Source organism: Cryptomeria japonica, chromosome 5 (genome assembly GCF_030272615.1).
Source record: "Cryptomeria japonica chromosome 5, Sugi_1.0, whole genome shotgun sequence".
NCBI classification, from domain to species: domain Eukaryota; kingdom Viridiplantae; phylum Streptophyta; class Pinopsida; order Cupressales; family Cupressaceae; genus Cryptomeria; species Cryptomeria japonica.
The window spans coordinates 484028375-484042602 of record NC_081409.1 but is presented as its reverse complement, the minus strand read 5'-3'; the positions used below and the strand labels follow the sequence as shown (position 1 = coordinate 484042602).

The window sequence follows — 14228 nt, the reverse complement described above, 5'->3', positions numbered from 1 at the left end:
ATTATGACCAGTTGCCGTTGAGACCCAACAGACTGCATTTCAGAAGAATCCAAGATTCATTCTTCGGGTATTTCATGTGTCAATTTGACAAAAATCTCAAGAATAAGAGAGTATAAGATGAGGCATGGGATAAGGTGTGCGAGTATGGATGTTTGTTTCTGCAGTTTCCCACCTTCACCTATATGAGGATCGGATGCTATGGTGGTCAGCCATACATGCTTCCCAGATACCCAACTGATAAGATCATTCTTATGGAGTTGGGAAGACAGATCATGGCTGTCCACACTTTTCAATCTGCTAAGCACAAGGTTGGAATGGGGATTTCTACCACCAACCCATTGAAAATTGGCCGGTATTCCCTTGTCACATCTGTGAAGGCTAAGGCCATGGAGACTGAATTGCAGGAAATCAAGCTCTAAAGGTTTAAACCTAGAGCCGATTTTGATTATAGGGGTATGAAGGAGAAGATCAAGAAATCCTTTGTGCATGTACATCGCATTGAAGACATCTGGGTAGATCTCCGCACGGAAGCCGAAGTTCTGAAGATGGATTACTGCAGGCTCACTATTGAGCAAATTGTTGATTTGAACTTGGCAGATATCCCACAAGGGATGATTGATGACGGGCATATACTTGATCCTGAATACATTTCACGGAGGGTCAAAGAAGCTCCACTTCCTTTGATCCAATGTTCGCACAAAGAGTGCAGATCCATCCTTGACAGATTTCAGCCTATCTTGGCTAACACCAACACATGGCTGAAAAGTAATGCTGTTAGACTTATAAAAATCAAGGTTGGTAAAGAAGATGACTCTACGGGGCCTCTTGGACGGAAGTCTGAGATTCAAATTGACAACAAGGAGGGTGCTTCATCTTCGGGCACAAGGATCAAGTTGCGAGTCAGTCGTGCAGTAGTGCTTCCTCTTGAGGAAACGACAGTTCGTGGGAAGGAAAAATCACGATTCCATGTTCAGGTGATCGATCTGGATAATCCAGAAGAGGGGCAGCAATCTGATGATGCTCCCAAGTCTCCAGTTTCAGACTCGCCTCATGAGATCATTCCACCAGTTTCCATTGAGACGCCTCTTTCTCCTCCTGATTTGATTGTGGATGAGTCTCCTCATAATGTAATTCCCATTTCAGCATACGAGCCATCTCCTGATCATCAACAAGAGAGTGTGTTGAAAGTTCCTGAGGATATTCCTACTTGCATCCAGTTATCAGAAATTGATACTTCCACTTCTGGTTTTGAAGAATTCATGAGGCAATCTTCATGCCCATTGGTAACTAAGCAAACCGTCATCGCTATCCAAACAGATATTCCTCCCAGGATGACCACGGTGATTCAAACAGAAACTGTTTCTCCTTTGCCTATGGCTGCTACTGGAGGGGAGTTGATGACTTTACCTCCATGGCTTAGTTCTTTTACTCTGAAAAGGAAGAAGCAAGAAATCTCACCTGATGCCTTTGATTACCAGCAACTGAAACAGTCCAGATCCAAAGTTGCTAAGAAGGCCAAGACTATCTCCAGAGTAACTGTTGACAGTAACAAGATGAAGGTAGCTGAAGTTGTGGAACCTATTGCAGACAAGCCACTTGAAGAAATGTCAGCGGCCAATTACAAGGTTACAAGGATAGAGAGGTTACAAGGATAGAGTTGGGAAAACAGATGCATGAGGTCATTAAACATGATGCTCAGTTTTATATTGCTTCATTGGTGCAAAGGTGTGATGATCTTCTAGCAAAGAAAGACAAGCTAGAAGAGGAAAACCGACAGCTTATGGCAGCCATCATAAAATCACAAAACCTGCTGCTGAAGGGAGTAACTCCATAGGTTCTTCTGGTTCCCAAGAATCAATTCATAGAGTGGAAAGAGCTGCTCAGAAGGTACAAGCACTGGATTTCTGGGTTGATCAACTTCATGATCTATGTGCACAAGTAATGAAAGACATTTTTCAAATGATGTCTAAGTTAGAGACCATTGAGGAGAAACCGGATCAGACTTTTGATACTTTCAAAAAGAATCTGGAAAGTGTTGAAGAAAGTTTGACAATCTGGCGTACCATGCCCCAACAACAGTTGAGTGTTTTGCAGGAGCACGCCATCATCTCTTCCAGGGTCATGTACTTGGAATTTGAAGAACTCCTGGAAAACAAGGCCCTTGTTCTTAAATCCCTCATTGAGGAGATCGGTGATGCAAAGAGATTTCAAGGCAAAGTTTACCGAGATATTGTCTCACATTGTGAAAAGGCCTCTTGTAACATAATAAGTCGGGATGGAGAGCTGATTCCAGAAGAAGAAGTTCTTGCTGATTTACAAATGAGGACTCATAATGAATGGAGGAGCGAACAATTCTCGGCCGCTTCAATTCAGACATTGATGAAACATCAAGTCTTTCTGCATGAAATCCAGTCTATCCTGGATAAAAACAATTCTGCGCTCCTCCGGTGTCATGACACTATTGTGAAGACCATGGTTGTTGCCAAGAACACCCATGAACCGAATCCCGAGGAACTACAAACGAGCATCCAGAAATTTCAAGGATTTGTGTCTTCACAAAATTCAACTTAAGTGTTTTTCAACACTTAGTTAAATTTTCCCTCTTTTGTAATCTTTAGTTGTAATTTTGTTTTGACAAGTTACATGTAAAAGTATTTTTTGTAAAAAGCAAGTTACACATTACTTGCACTTTTGTAATTACATGTAAGGCAACTACAAGTTATGTCCGATTAGGACTGTAGTTGGAATAAGTCTTAGTTAGTTGGAATAACTCTTAGTTAGTTAATGAAGTCTTAGTTAGTTATTGAATAAGTCTTGGTGGTTGAAAGAATCTTTCAAGTTAGTTGGGATCCTCCCCCCTTTTTCTCAAGGCTCCTCTTCTATAAATACTTGAGGGGTCTATTGTAATTTTCATCTTTTGGAAAGCAAGCAAAAACTCTGCCAAATTTACAGCAAGAAGTCTTTGAGCTTATGTATGTGAATTGAAGGTTTTGAAGAATAATAAAGAAGGATCACTCAAGTTTTGAGTCTTTGAGCTACATGTTTGAGTTTGAATCTTTTTATTTCTTCTATGCAAAGTGTTTCTAAAGGAGCTTAGTCCAATCTGATTTGAAGTCTTTGAGCTGGAAGTAGAGAAGATTAATTAAAATAGGAAAATCTCTAGAAGGAGCAGCAAGTCTTTGAGCTTGCGTCTATTCTTGAGGAAAAATTACTGTTTGATAAGAAATAGCAACAAGTCTTTGAGCTTGCATTAGTTCTTGTCTTTGTGTTGAAAGAATAGATTATTCCAGTCTTTGAGTTGTTATCTTTTATTCGTTGTAAATTTAGTATAGCAAAGGGTAGATAGGACTTCACATAATCAAGTCTTTGAGCTTGATATTGCTGTCCCATCCCAAAGGAAGTGACAGAAGTCTTTGCGCTTTCAGGAAACTTCATTTCCTTTCTCTCATTTCACTTGAAAGTGGTTACTGTTGTTCATATTCAATCGCTATCCTTTTCTGTGAAGAGAAAAGGATATTGTCTTTCTTGAAAAAAGAAGAAAGATTGTTGTCCCATCTTATTTTATTTCCAAAGTTGTAGTTAGATAGGGGGAGCCTTCCCTTAATTAGGAGAGTTTTTACTCGTGTGCTGTGGTTGAAACCACAATTTTGTATATTTCCCCAAGTGTATAAAATTTTCAACCAACAAATAGTTACAAAGATAAAGATGCAGATGAAGACACGGAGGCCACCTCGGCCAAATTTACGAGTTATTTCTTCAATGTAATGGGTTTGAAATTATTTTTGTAAAAAAGTGACTTATGTCACTTATTGTAACGAAAGGTTAGAAAGTTGACTTCTTTTGCACATAAAAGTGTAAGTAACTCATTGAAATTTACGCAGAAAAGAGTTGGTTGTTAACCCAGGATTGAAGTTGGTTATAAGGTAGTTATGCTACAAGCCTATAAATACAAGACTTTTGCATTGTAAAGGGAGACTTTTTACGGGGGGGAAACTCTGCTGAAATTCTAGGAGAAACTTGTAATGACATTTTGATTTGCACTATGTATAGAAAGGATTTTGGACTTGTATATTTCCAAAAGGATAATGAAGAATACGTCTTAGTTTGTGTGTTCTAAATGTATTCATGTGTTATCATTGCTGATTTCTCGAATGTCAAATTGGTAGTCTTTTTATGCATATGTGATTTGTACAATCGATCTGATGATGCACAAGCAACCTTTGGTATCTCAATTTGAATGTGTTGAATTATCTTATCTCTGCGTATGTTGAGATTTGTTATTCTTCTTTATCGTCATCTCATGGCTAAGCATATTACGTTATAAACTCCCCTTGTAATTTGTTGCAAATGTTGAGAAATCTCAGTTGATGGTCGTATGTCTATTGTTGGGGTTTCTATCTTTATTTCTTTTTAGTTTTATGTTTTCTCCTTTATGTACTTTCAGGATAAAAGTACACGAAAACCCTAAACACCCCTATCATACAAGGGAGTTGCCCCTCTCAAACACAGAGGAAGATTGTGGTTTCACTCCAATCTCTCCAACTGTTGGAACGTTTGTCACTGCTCATCGGGCAAACAGGGTCAATTTCAGATAAACGACCGCAGTGACTAATCTGTTTACCAACATGTACATATGTATGTACAATTGTTATTGAAGCCTTGAGACTAGGAAGTAGGATTTATTCTTAAGAGCATCACCACCTTGGTTGGGTAGTGTCTATTCCATCTTTCTTGTTGATGTCAACTTGTGTTTACCTTGTCACCTCATGTGTCTCTTGAGTGGTTAAGTATCTGTGTGTTGACCATGTTTCCTTGTCATTAAGTTTTCATAAATTAACTATGCATACCATCATCGTACGTGTGTGAATATGTATATGATCCGTTAATAATAATATTAAAACATTGAAAGGAAGCTCATATATATGTATATAGATAGATAGATAGATAGATAGATGTACATATACATGTACATACATGTACATATATGTACATACATACATATATATATATGTACATACATACATATATATACATATATAGATGTCATATATATATGAACATACATACATACATACATACATATATATATACATATACAATGAACCCCGCAATTGGCCATCATAATGGCTATCTATAGTCGCTGCCAAAGGAAAGGCTTTGAGCCGAGAAACCGATACAGCAAGGCAAGTTGGTAACGTCCCACTTTACCAAGAACATAAGCCACAAAGACATGGACTCTCTTGACATACATGTCAGTGATCATTAGAAATGGAATCTGCCTCCAAGGTGTTACCCACACAATCATGTGCATCCAAAATATTAAATAAGGAGCATATATATATATATATATATATATATATACATCCAAGGTGTTACCCACACAATTATGTGCAGAGGATTGTTTTGTGTGAGGAGGAAGGAGCTCATAGAAGATTCTGAAGTGTTAGTTTCCTTATGTCAATCTTGCATCACATTAAGCTTATAGCTTGAACCAAAGCTGATACTAGGAAGCCTTTGGCCACATTGTCAATTGATTCTAATTAATCAGGCATGACTATTTATCCTTATTGATCATCATATAATGTTTAATGAGTCATCTTTATTTGACGTGATTATGAGATAAATATATGTGGCGTTTTCCACCTTAAACGACAATAAGATCCTTATGAATCATTTTACTTGTTATTTTTTGAATAAGGGAGCTCAAATGAACATATAGAATTTGTTCTTGATAATGTCGCATTAATTTACTGAGCATAGTTTGAATGTGTGAGTGAAATCTGTGTGATTTTGTTCAGCGTACCAATTCATGGTGTTGATTCTGAATGATATGAAAGTAGTCATGCAACAAGTGCTTGAGCATGCATTTCATGTATCCTTCTATTGAAGCTGTGTTTGATTTTGATCATGAACCGAAGGTCTGCTTTCTTTAAGTAATGTTTGGATATCTAAATCGATAGATGGAAGGAAGTCCAAGGGTCAATACATGTTCTCCCTATCCATGTAAACTTGATGACCTGTTAAATGTTCAATATCTATTCGAACTATTCAAGTATCTATCTGAGCCGAGTCAGAGGGACTAGTATATTTCCAATACCTGCAACAAGTTGATTTAATAATACCAAACCCAATGTGCTGGTAGTTACCATTGTTTGTTCTTTTATTAATGGTTAAGCGAGGCTATATTCCGTCAATAGGACCTTGTATAATGTTGTGTAAAGAATACTTCCTTTCATTATGCCAAGTAAGGGTGGTGAACATTGACTGCACTCTATCGTGCTTGTTATGAAACCTTGGCTATGGTGGCGCTGTAGTAAGCATGCGACTATTAGTTCACAAAAATCGGATACACCACTAGCTTGAGTGTCAGGCAAGGGGGGTACCCATAGTGTATGACCGGCTAGTCAATGTAAGTTCTAAGAACCATGCTCAAAGGGCTTAATGGCATTGTTCTCTCCTTAGTCTGCTACCCTCATGAAGGGTCAGGCCCTTCCCGTAGGAAGAGGCACGGGGGACTTATGTTCATGGATGGGCGGAAAAAACCTTCGTGATGCTCTCCCTCTCCCAAGTTAAACCTTGATATGCATCAGTTACTAGCAGGAGATCGTTTCTTTGTAAACTCTAAACCCTTCTCTTTGTTTCAGTTAAAATTATTAAATTTTGATATGATAGTTACTTTCCATTTCAATTGAAGAAGTTAGTTAGATGGTAGTTAAGTTAGTTATTGATTGTTTCCTTTCAGCTAAAATTGAATTTAGTTGTTGATTCTCCATTAGAATACTATTTTATTTGGTTGTTATTCTATTTAAGTAAATTGGTTGTTACAATAGGTGACATTGAGATGCGAAAAAACGAGCTACAAGTGTGCCACTACTAGCATCTACGTCTTCCTCTATCAACTTTTCAAGATCATGCACCATGATCTTCTCCTTTGTAGCTTGTTGTGGCTCAAGTTCTTCTAGATCAGCCTCTTCATCAAATGCCACCTTGTTACCATTATAATTTTACGCTTTTACATAAAAATTTAAAATCCATTATTTGAATAATCAATAATGCATATTTTTCAAGCGTTTTCAAGAATGGTGAACATATGAATACAAGTCAAAGTCATCTTTTTGCAAACTTGTTGCAAGTCAATTGATGTGCTTCCAATCTTCATAATTTGCCAAATTTGCCTAAAACATTTAAGTTCATTTGGTTAGGGCAGGTTGATCAGGTCAAGTCTGAAATAAGGTACCAGTTTGAGGAAATCTTGTATGTCATTTCCCTTGTCACTTAGATGTTTAGAACTAGCCATGTCCATTGGCGAAAACCAAAAGCAATTAAATTTTGAAAAGTATTGAGTTATGCGGCTATCTGATTTAGGGGCATGTTTTTGATGGTTTTTTGGGCAACATGACCATTTTTTGTGTTGACATACTTCCTACTTTAAGAGATTTTAAACTTCCAACTTTTATTGTCCAAATTCCAGAAAATATTAAATTAAAATTTGTTATTGACTCGGAATGTGATTATTTTTTTTGCATTTCACTCGTAATAGTGTCTCTATTATACTAGCAAAATTTTGTGGCAAAATGTTTTACCAATCAAAATTTGTGTTTCCTCTTTTGCGGCATTAGGGGCTAATCAAGGAGTTTGCCGAGGGAGCATGTGAAAATAATGTAAATTTTTCCCAAAGTATTGATTTTCAGTTAAGTGGAAGTGTTTCAAGCATTTGAAGGGTTCATTAACTATGTTAGGTTAGAAGATGGGCTTTATGCAAGCATTCTCTTCATTAATGCTACCATGCTCCGTTTCACACAACCACACAACTCCTTGCAATGCCTCTGAAATGCTACTATGCTACCTCTCGCACAACCGCAAAACTCTATGCAATGCCTTCCAAATGCTACTATGCTACCTTTTGCACAACCACACAACTCATTTTAGCATTTAAAAGAAGCAAAGCTCATATATATTAAAAAAAATGTTGTTGTTGTGGGGTTTACTTGCCCAATATGGATGCACTTGAATTGTTCCGTAAGGACATGCCATCACGTAGTATGCCATGATTGCAAGATCGCACAAATTGGATTCGTTGAACAGCTTTAGAAGCTTTCAAGCTAATGCAATTAGCAAGCATAGGGCTAAATTCCTTTGTTCTGCATACTATGCAAAGTGAGGAGGTATATATCAAAAACATCTCATCTTGTGGAATGCAATAGTCATTGGTATCTGCAAATGAATTTGTTGAAAGGCTTCAAAAACTTTCATGCTAATGCACATGGTTGGAGTAAAGCCTAAATCCACTCCAACTCCCTCTGTGCAAGACAGCAAGAAGGAAAAAATTTGTAAGATATTGTAATTGCAAGTGCCTGCTACATGCATGTAAAATGTGGAATGCAAGGGTGCGCAAATAGATTTGTTGTAAAACCTTTAAGAACTCCCAAACAAATACACTTAGCTGGTGTAAAGCCAAAGCTCATCCATGCAATCTTGAGAGGCCTGTGGAAACATCGAGGATGCATGTCTATTGTTCTACAAAATGCCTCAAAGAAATGTGGGTGCCCGGTATGTATGTTTCACAAGTTGCACCTAATGTATTCACTGAAAAGAGCTTTAGAAGCAGTGATAAAGCTTGATGCCCACACACATGCAAAGTGTGAGAGCAAAATGTGAGCTGTTTTAAGGAAATACCTCAAGGGAATGATGGTGCATGCTATGCCATTGAGTGCAAGATATGCTAAATAAAACATAGAATACGCATTAGAATTGTTGGACAGAACTCTTCAAAGAAATGGAGGCATATACTTGGCACGTGAAATGTTTGACAAAATGCCTCTAGGAAATGCTAGAGCATAATATGGAAAATTGTGGAGTTGCATAAAATGGATTTGTTGGAAAAGATTTATGAACTTTTAAGTTAATGCAATCGGCAAGCACAAAGACAAATTCCATGCTTACTCTCTTTGTATGAAGCATTGTAAGGAAGCATAGACAAGGCAAGTGAAACGTTTGGCAAAGTCCTTGTGCGGCCAGTAGGAGACATACAAGCAACTGAATTGTTTGACAAAAATGCTTCAAAGAAATGTGGTTGAATGACATGTCAGAATTGTAGGATATGCACATGATTTATTTGCAGAAGAGGCTATGGGAACTTTCAAGCATATGTAATTGACAGGCGTGAACCCAAGGTTCCACAACCTTTACCAACAACCTCTCTCTCTCTCTCTCTCTCTCTCTCTCTCTCTCTCGTGTCCTATGCAACTAAGATTAACTGTTGAGCGTTCGTTGTGTCACCATTGCAGGATAAATACAAAATAGATTGTTGAAGACTTTGGAAACTTTCAAGCAAATTCAATTTGTTGCTGTAAAATTTGCCCAAAGCTCCATGAGTGCAGATATGCATAAAATAAATTTGTTGAAAAAGCTTTAGAATCTTTTAATCAAAGTTCACAGCAAAAAACTCAAGGAGGTGGTGATGAGGAAGGCCCAAACAAAAGGGGAAATCTTACAGGAGCATGTGACGGTGATCCAAAGATAAGGAAAAGAGATCAAAGATGAAAGAAAAGACACTAAATCCAATCCAGGAAGTTGCAAAGAAAAGGGAATATGCAGCTCATCAGGAATCCCTTAACGACAGGAGCCAATTCCTTCTATCTCACCCTCTGCTATTATCATATCACCTTCTCGTGATGATTTCATTCCTCCCCCTGAAACGCCAGTTAGGGATACACCTCCTGATGAATCTCCTTTGCCATTTGTCCCTAATGTTCCTATGTCATTGGAATCATCATTCACGGGCATTCCAAGCTCTTCACAAGTACCCTCCTCTTCATGGCTGCAATAGAGCTTACAAAAGAAGAAGAGAGTTATCCAACAGATTGCTCCTAAGTTTGATACAATTGCTAATTTGATCCAGAAGAGTGAAAGGCTAAAGAAGACCAAGGTTGCATCAATATTGGTAATCAATTCTTCATTTGGTAATTTGTGTGCTGAAGTAGCTCAGCCAACTTCAAAGAAGGATGTAGAAAAAACTAATGAGAGTGAGTTTGACATCACCAAAGTGGATCTTGGACCTTCAACACATGATGGAGATATCCATAACTTGCAGGTAGTTCCAGCCAAAATGATACAAATGACAAAGAAAGAAAAGCATTCAAAAGATCAGCTTAAACAGAAAGTGCAAGCCTTAACATCTTGCTTCAAATCTATTGTGGACCTTTTCTTTTATGCTTAGATGCAGCTTCTACTTTAGCAGTTCCCGATTTTGAAGGAATTATCGAAAAGGGGGTTATAGAAAGTGTACATAAATATCAGTATTATGGAAAAATGACTGAGAAATGAGTAGATCAGATGAAAGCAGAAGCTTTAGATTTTATTGGTGTAGATGTTATGAGACAAGAAATTACAAAGGAGCTGAAAAATATCAAAGAAGAAGAATTAGTTTGGGAAAGAATTCTGAAATACCTTTAGGAAAAGATCAAGAAACATATTGATATCTTAGTTGCCTAGAAGATTTTCTCAAATGCAAAAGAAAATCAATTTGGATTGTAGTTTCAGAGTATAGAATGAAAAATTATAAATATCAGCCAGATTTGCTGTAGCTTGTTGGCAACTTGTGAGCACATAAGAGTAAAGATTCTATATGATCTCATGGCAATCATCACGGATGCGTCAATGAGGGATGAGGTTCAAAATAGATATCCAAGTCATATAATGCAGCTTCACAAATAGGCTTGATACAAAATCATTCAACAAACAAGTTTTCAGTGCAGATGTAGTGAAAAGATTGAGTACCATTTCTGTTACTTTGGATGTATGCATCATTCAATGATCACCTATCCAGCTATCATCAGAGTTTGAAGGATATTCAGAAGAGTCATGCCACTTGGAAGTTGAGGATGATTAATGTAATCATCCCTAAAAATAAAGTCATGGCTCAAGTTGTCAAATCATTCAGAACATTCAAGGCCAAATCCTCACTTCAACAAAGACAAGCTGCAACTCAGAAGATTTCTTCAGAAGGCATCAGAAGCAATACAGAAAAAAAAAATTGAACTTTCTCACTGAACTGAATTGTATAATTTTCCTTCTTGTAATTAAAAGTAAAAGTCACAAGTTATGTTTTAAGTGTTATCTTTTGTAATTGTAATTTGTGACTTGTGTAACAATTTTGTAATAGTTTAGGAAATAGACTCCTTCCACATGAAATTTGAGAAGTTTCTAACTCTAATAAAGCCTATTTTATTTTTCTCAAAAATGTGAAAGTGATTATCGGCTGGTTATAAAGTTGGTTACAAGGTAGTTATCTAGGAAGAGTCTATAAATACATGACTCTTAGTATTGTGAAGGACTTTTTGTTCTTGCAGATTTGGCATGAGGGATTCTGAAAGATGCCAACCACTGATTTTGACAGCTGATTTGTTTGTTTGATTAAATTCTTTGGCCAGCATATAATTATTTTTGGTTTTTGAAGAGATTTTAGGATAACTTGCGTGTTATTGACTTTTTTGAATGTTGCACAGTAGAGACAGTACATATAGAAAGCATTAAAATACTCTTCCTCATCTTTTTGCTCAAATCTATCCAACAACCTCTAGCTGAAATCATCAAAAGTATGCACAACTTCATACCCTTGTGCGATTAGAACATAGTGCCACCAAACATGGCCAACAACCTTCAAATACAGTGTGGCAACTGGATGGAGTCTTCTTCCATCATAGGGCTGAGTGTGAAGTAGGTCTATAACTTTCGTAACCAAGCCTGAGCAGATATCTTGTTGTTGCCATCCAAGGTAGCTGCATTTAGTTTGTTCACTTTTGCTTCAATTCTTTTCCATTGTCATTATGATTGCTCTTCTAGCCTCTTTTATGCTAGAAACTTTTCTCCAATATCTCTAAGTAATTGACAAAATAATATACTGGTTTTGGTATATTGATAAGTAGTCTCAAGTTCTTATCTTTCTTCTTTTGTAGAAACATGGGCCCAGCACAGATTGGAAAGAACTCGCCGTTGGTCAGTTATCTGCAAATGAATTTTCTCCTCCTTTTGATGTTCTAGTATGACCTTGATTGTACAAAGAAATGACAATGTGCATGTTAATTTGGATCTGCATTGACTATGTCAATAATTTGGTCATTTTTTCTTGCCCTGTTGTCAGCAACTCTATCATTCTTTCTGTCCCATCCAAATCCCTATCATAGTATCCTAAAACAGTCTTCTCTTTCCTCATCTATTAAAGGTCTTTCATTAACCCCATGATTCATAGGTTGGCAAGAATTTAGCTCTAATACCACTATAATGACCTCAAGAAGTTTTAATATAAGATATTTACCACCTTCTGATAACCAAGGTCATGTGAGGGAAAAAAGAGAATAGATAAACAATGCCTAAAAGATGTGACAATAGATATCATGACCATACACATGGAAAGAAAAACAATGACTAAAAGATGCAATAATAGATTGCATGAATAAATACAAATATGTTGGAATACCATCAAATAGATAACATATAAATATGAATCAAATTTAATATCACAATATGTTGCTACTCCAAATATAAATATTTGCTAGAAAAAAAAAACTAAAGCTTCAACACAATTACAATCTCTAATGAGATTCCCCTTAGGAAACCAAAGGGCTTTCAACCTCTAATCTTCAAATCCAAGACTTTTCATCCTTGAATTGATAGTTGAATACAAGGTTCAAGCTATGACAAAAGTTCTATGAAAAATGACAGCAATCTCAAAGGCAAAACCAAGTACCTCAATATAAAGCATCAACACAGCACAAATTCTAACACCCCATTGTCCCTCTCAAAGATAACAAGTAAAATTTCAATGAGATTCTTTCTTCAAATTAGCCCCCACTTTGTCATGAATACCAACTTGTAACTCCTCATTAATGAGCTGTCATCAGATCTGTCATGAAGAAGCTTCCAAGTGCTCTACGTGTTATAACTAAGGACAGGGTCCACATAAGCCGATTAAAAGATAGCAACATAAGTAAATCATTTGATTGTTTCAAGTGATGAGAAGATAGTTAGCTTGAAGATGAAAAATGGTTTTTCTATAGAGGCTTCTTTTGCATTGTGTAGCCCAAAGATGCTATGTTCGTATCAAAGTGGGTGATATGCCCATCTGAGTTTGATTTTTTTATGTATGTTCCATGAATCCAAATCATAAGACATAAAGAGTCCCGGTTTATAATTGAATTTTACAGGCGTCGTTGTCTACTTTATTTAGGAAGATGGACCATTTTTATTTCCTAGCAGCAATTGTTGTTTCTGTACAAGTGCATCAGGACATTTATTCTTGACCCATAATAGGCTCGTATATGTAAGAATTCTATTCAAGGATAAAACTTTGTTATCAACTGAAGAAAAGGTTAGGCTTATGCAAGATTTTCAGTTGGATAGCAACAAACTATCTCAAACACAATATAGAATATTTAGATCACAGGTTAAATAACAGAATATCTTGTAAACCTTAAATATCAAGATGGTTCACAGCCAAGTACAAGATTGCTTGAATAATTTTACGCAAACTGCAAGGTACACAATTAATAAGGGGATCTATGCTTGCCTTGAACATGGTGTCGACTTTGCCACCTTTTGCACAGCTTGATATCAATGCTGTGTATAGCTTGCAGTCAGCTTTCAAACCCATTTTCTTGACCAAGGGTAACACTTGAAATGCACCTGAATGTGAAACATGGAAAAGAAGTATTTGCAATGGAAGACTACATGAAAAAGAAGACAGTTCATAGAGGCACAAGATAGTCATATAGAGGAACTTAATGAACAATATAAATTTAGCATTACCCTCTACATCTCCTGCACTGGCACATACTGCAAGAAGCATATTAAAAGTACTAAGTGTTGGATTTTCAATCAGCTTAACAAATCGAAAAGCCTCCTGTACAGCTTGTTTCCCTCTACAAATCTCCAAAAACTTTGCATGGTACACCTGGAAATTGATAATATATAATTGCAGAAACCATTAAACATGGTATGCAGAACAATAAACATGTTTCTAAACTTAAAATGAAAACAACTCAAAAACAAAATAGAAACATCACACCTTATTCATATCCAAAGCTCCAACCCTGTTCATGCATTCTAGCAGCTCTAAGCAATCTTTAAACCTGAGAATCACAAACCAGATTAGCTAACAAAATCATGCTATTTTGTAGTTAGCTTTTACTCCTCATCTTCGTCAGAGAGAAGAAAAATCTTAACAGATT

At 36.7% G+C, this 14228-nt stretch overlaps 1 protein-coding gene across 5 annotated transcripts in view; it reads right to left on the bottom strand.

Annotated features, from left to right (window-relative positions):
* LOC131030760 (pentatricopeptide repeat-containing protein MRL1, chloroplastic) overlaps positions 1-14228 on the bottom strand; it is a 268461-nt gene that overhangs the window by 218602 nt on the left and 35631 nt on the right. For all 5 annotated transcript variants that reach the window (XM_059221492.1, XM_057961675.2, XM_057961676.2 and 2 more), the window contains exons 6-8: positions 14066-14129; positions 13807-13951; positions 13568-13683 (exon numbers count right to left, since the gene is read on the bottom strand). In XM_059221492.1, coding sequence (XP_059077475.1) covers positions 13568-13683; positions 13807-13951; positions 14066-14129 — 325 coding nt within the window. The remainder of the gene's footprint in view (positions 1-13567; positions 13684-13806; positions 13952-14065; positions 14130-14228) is intronic.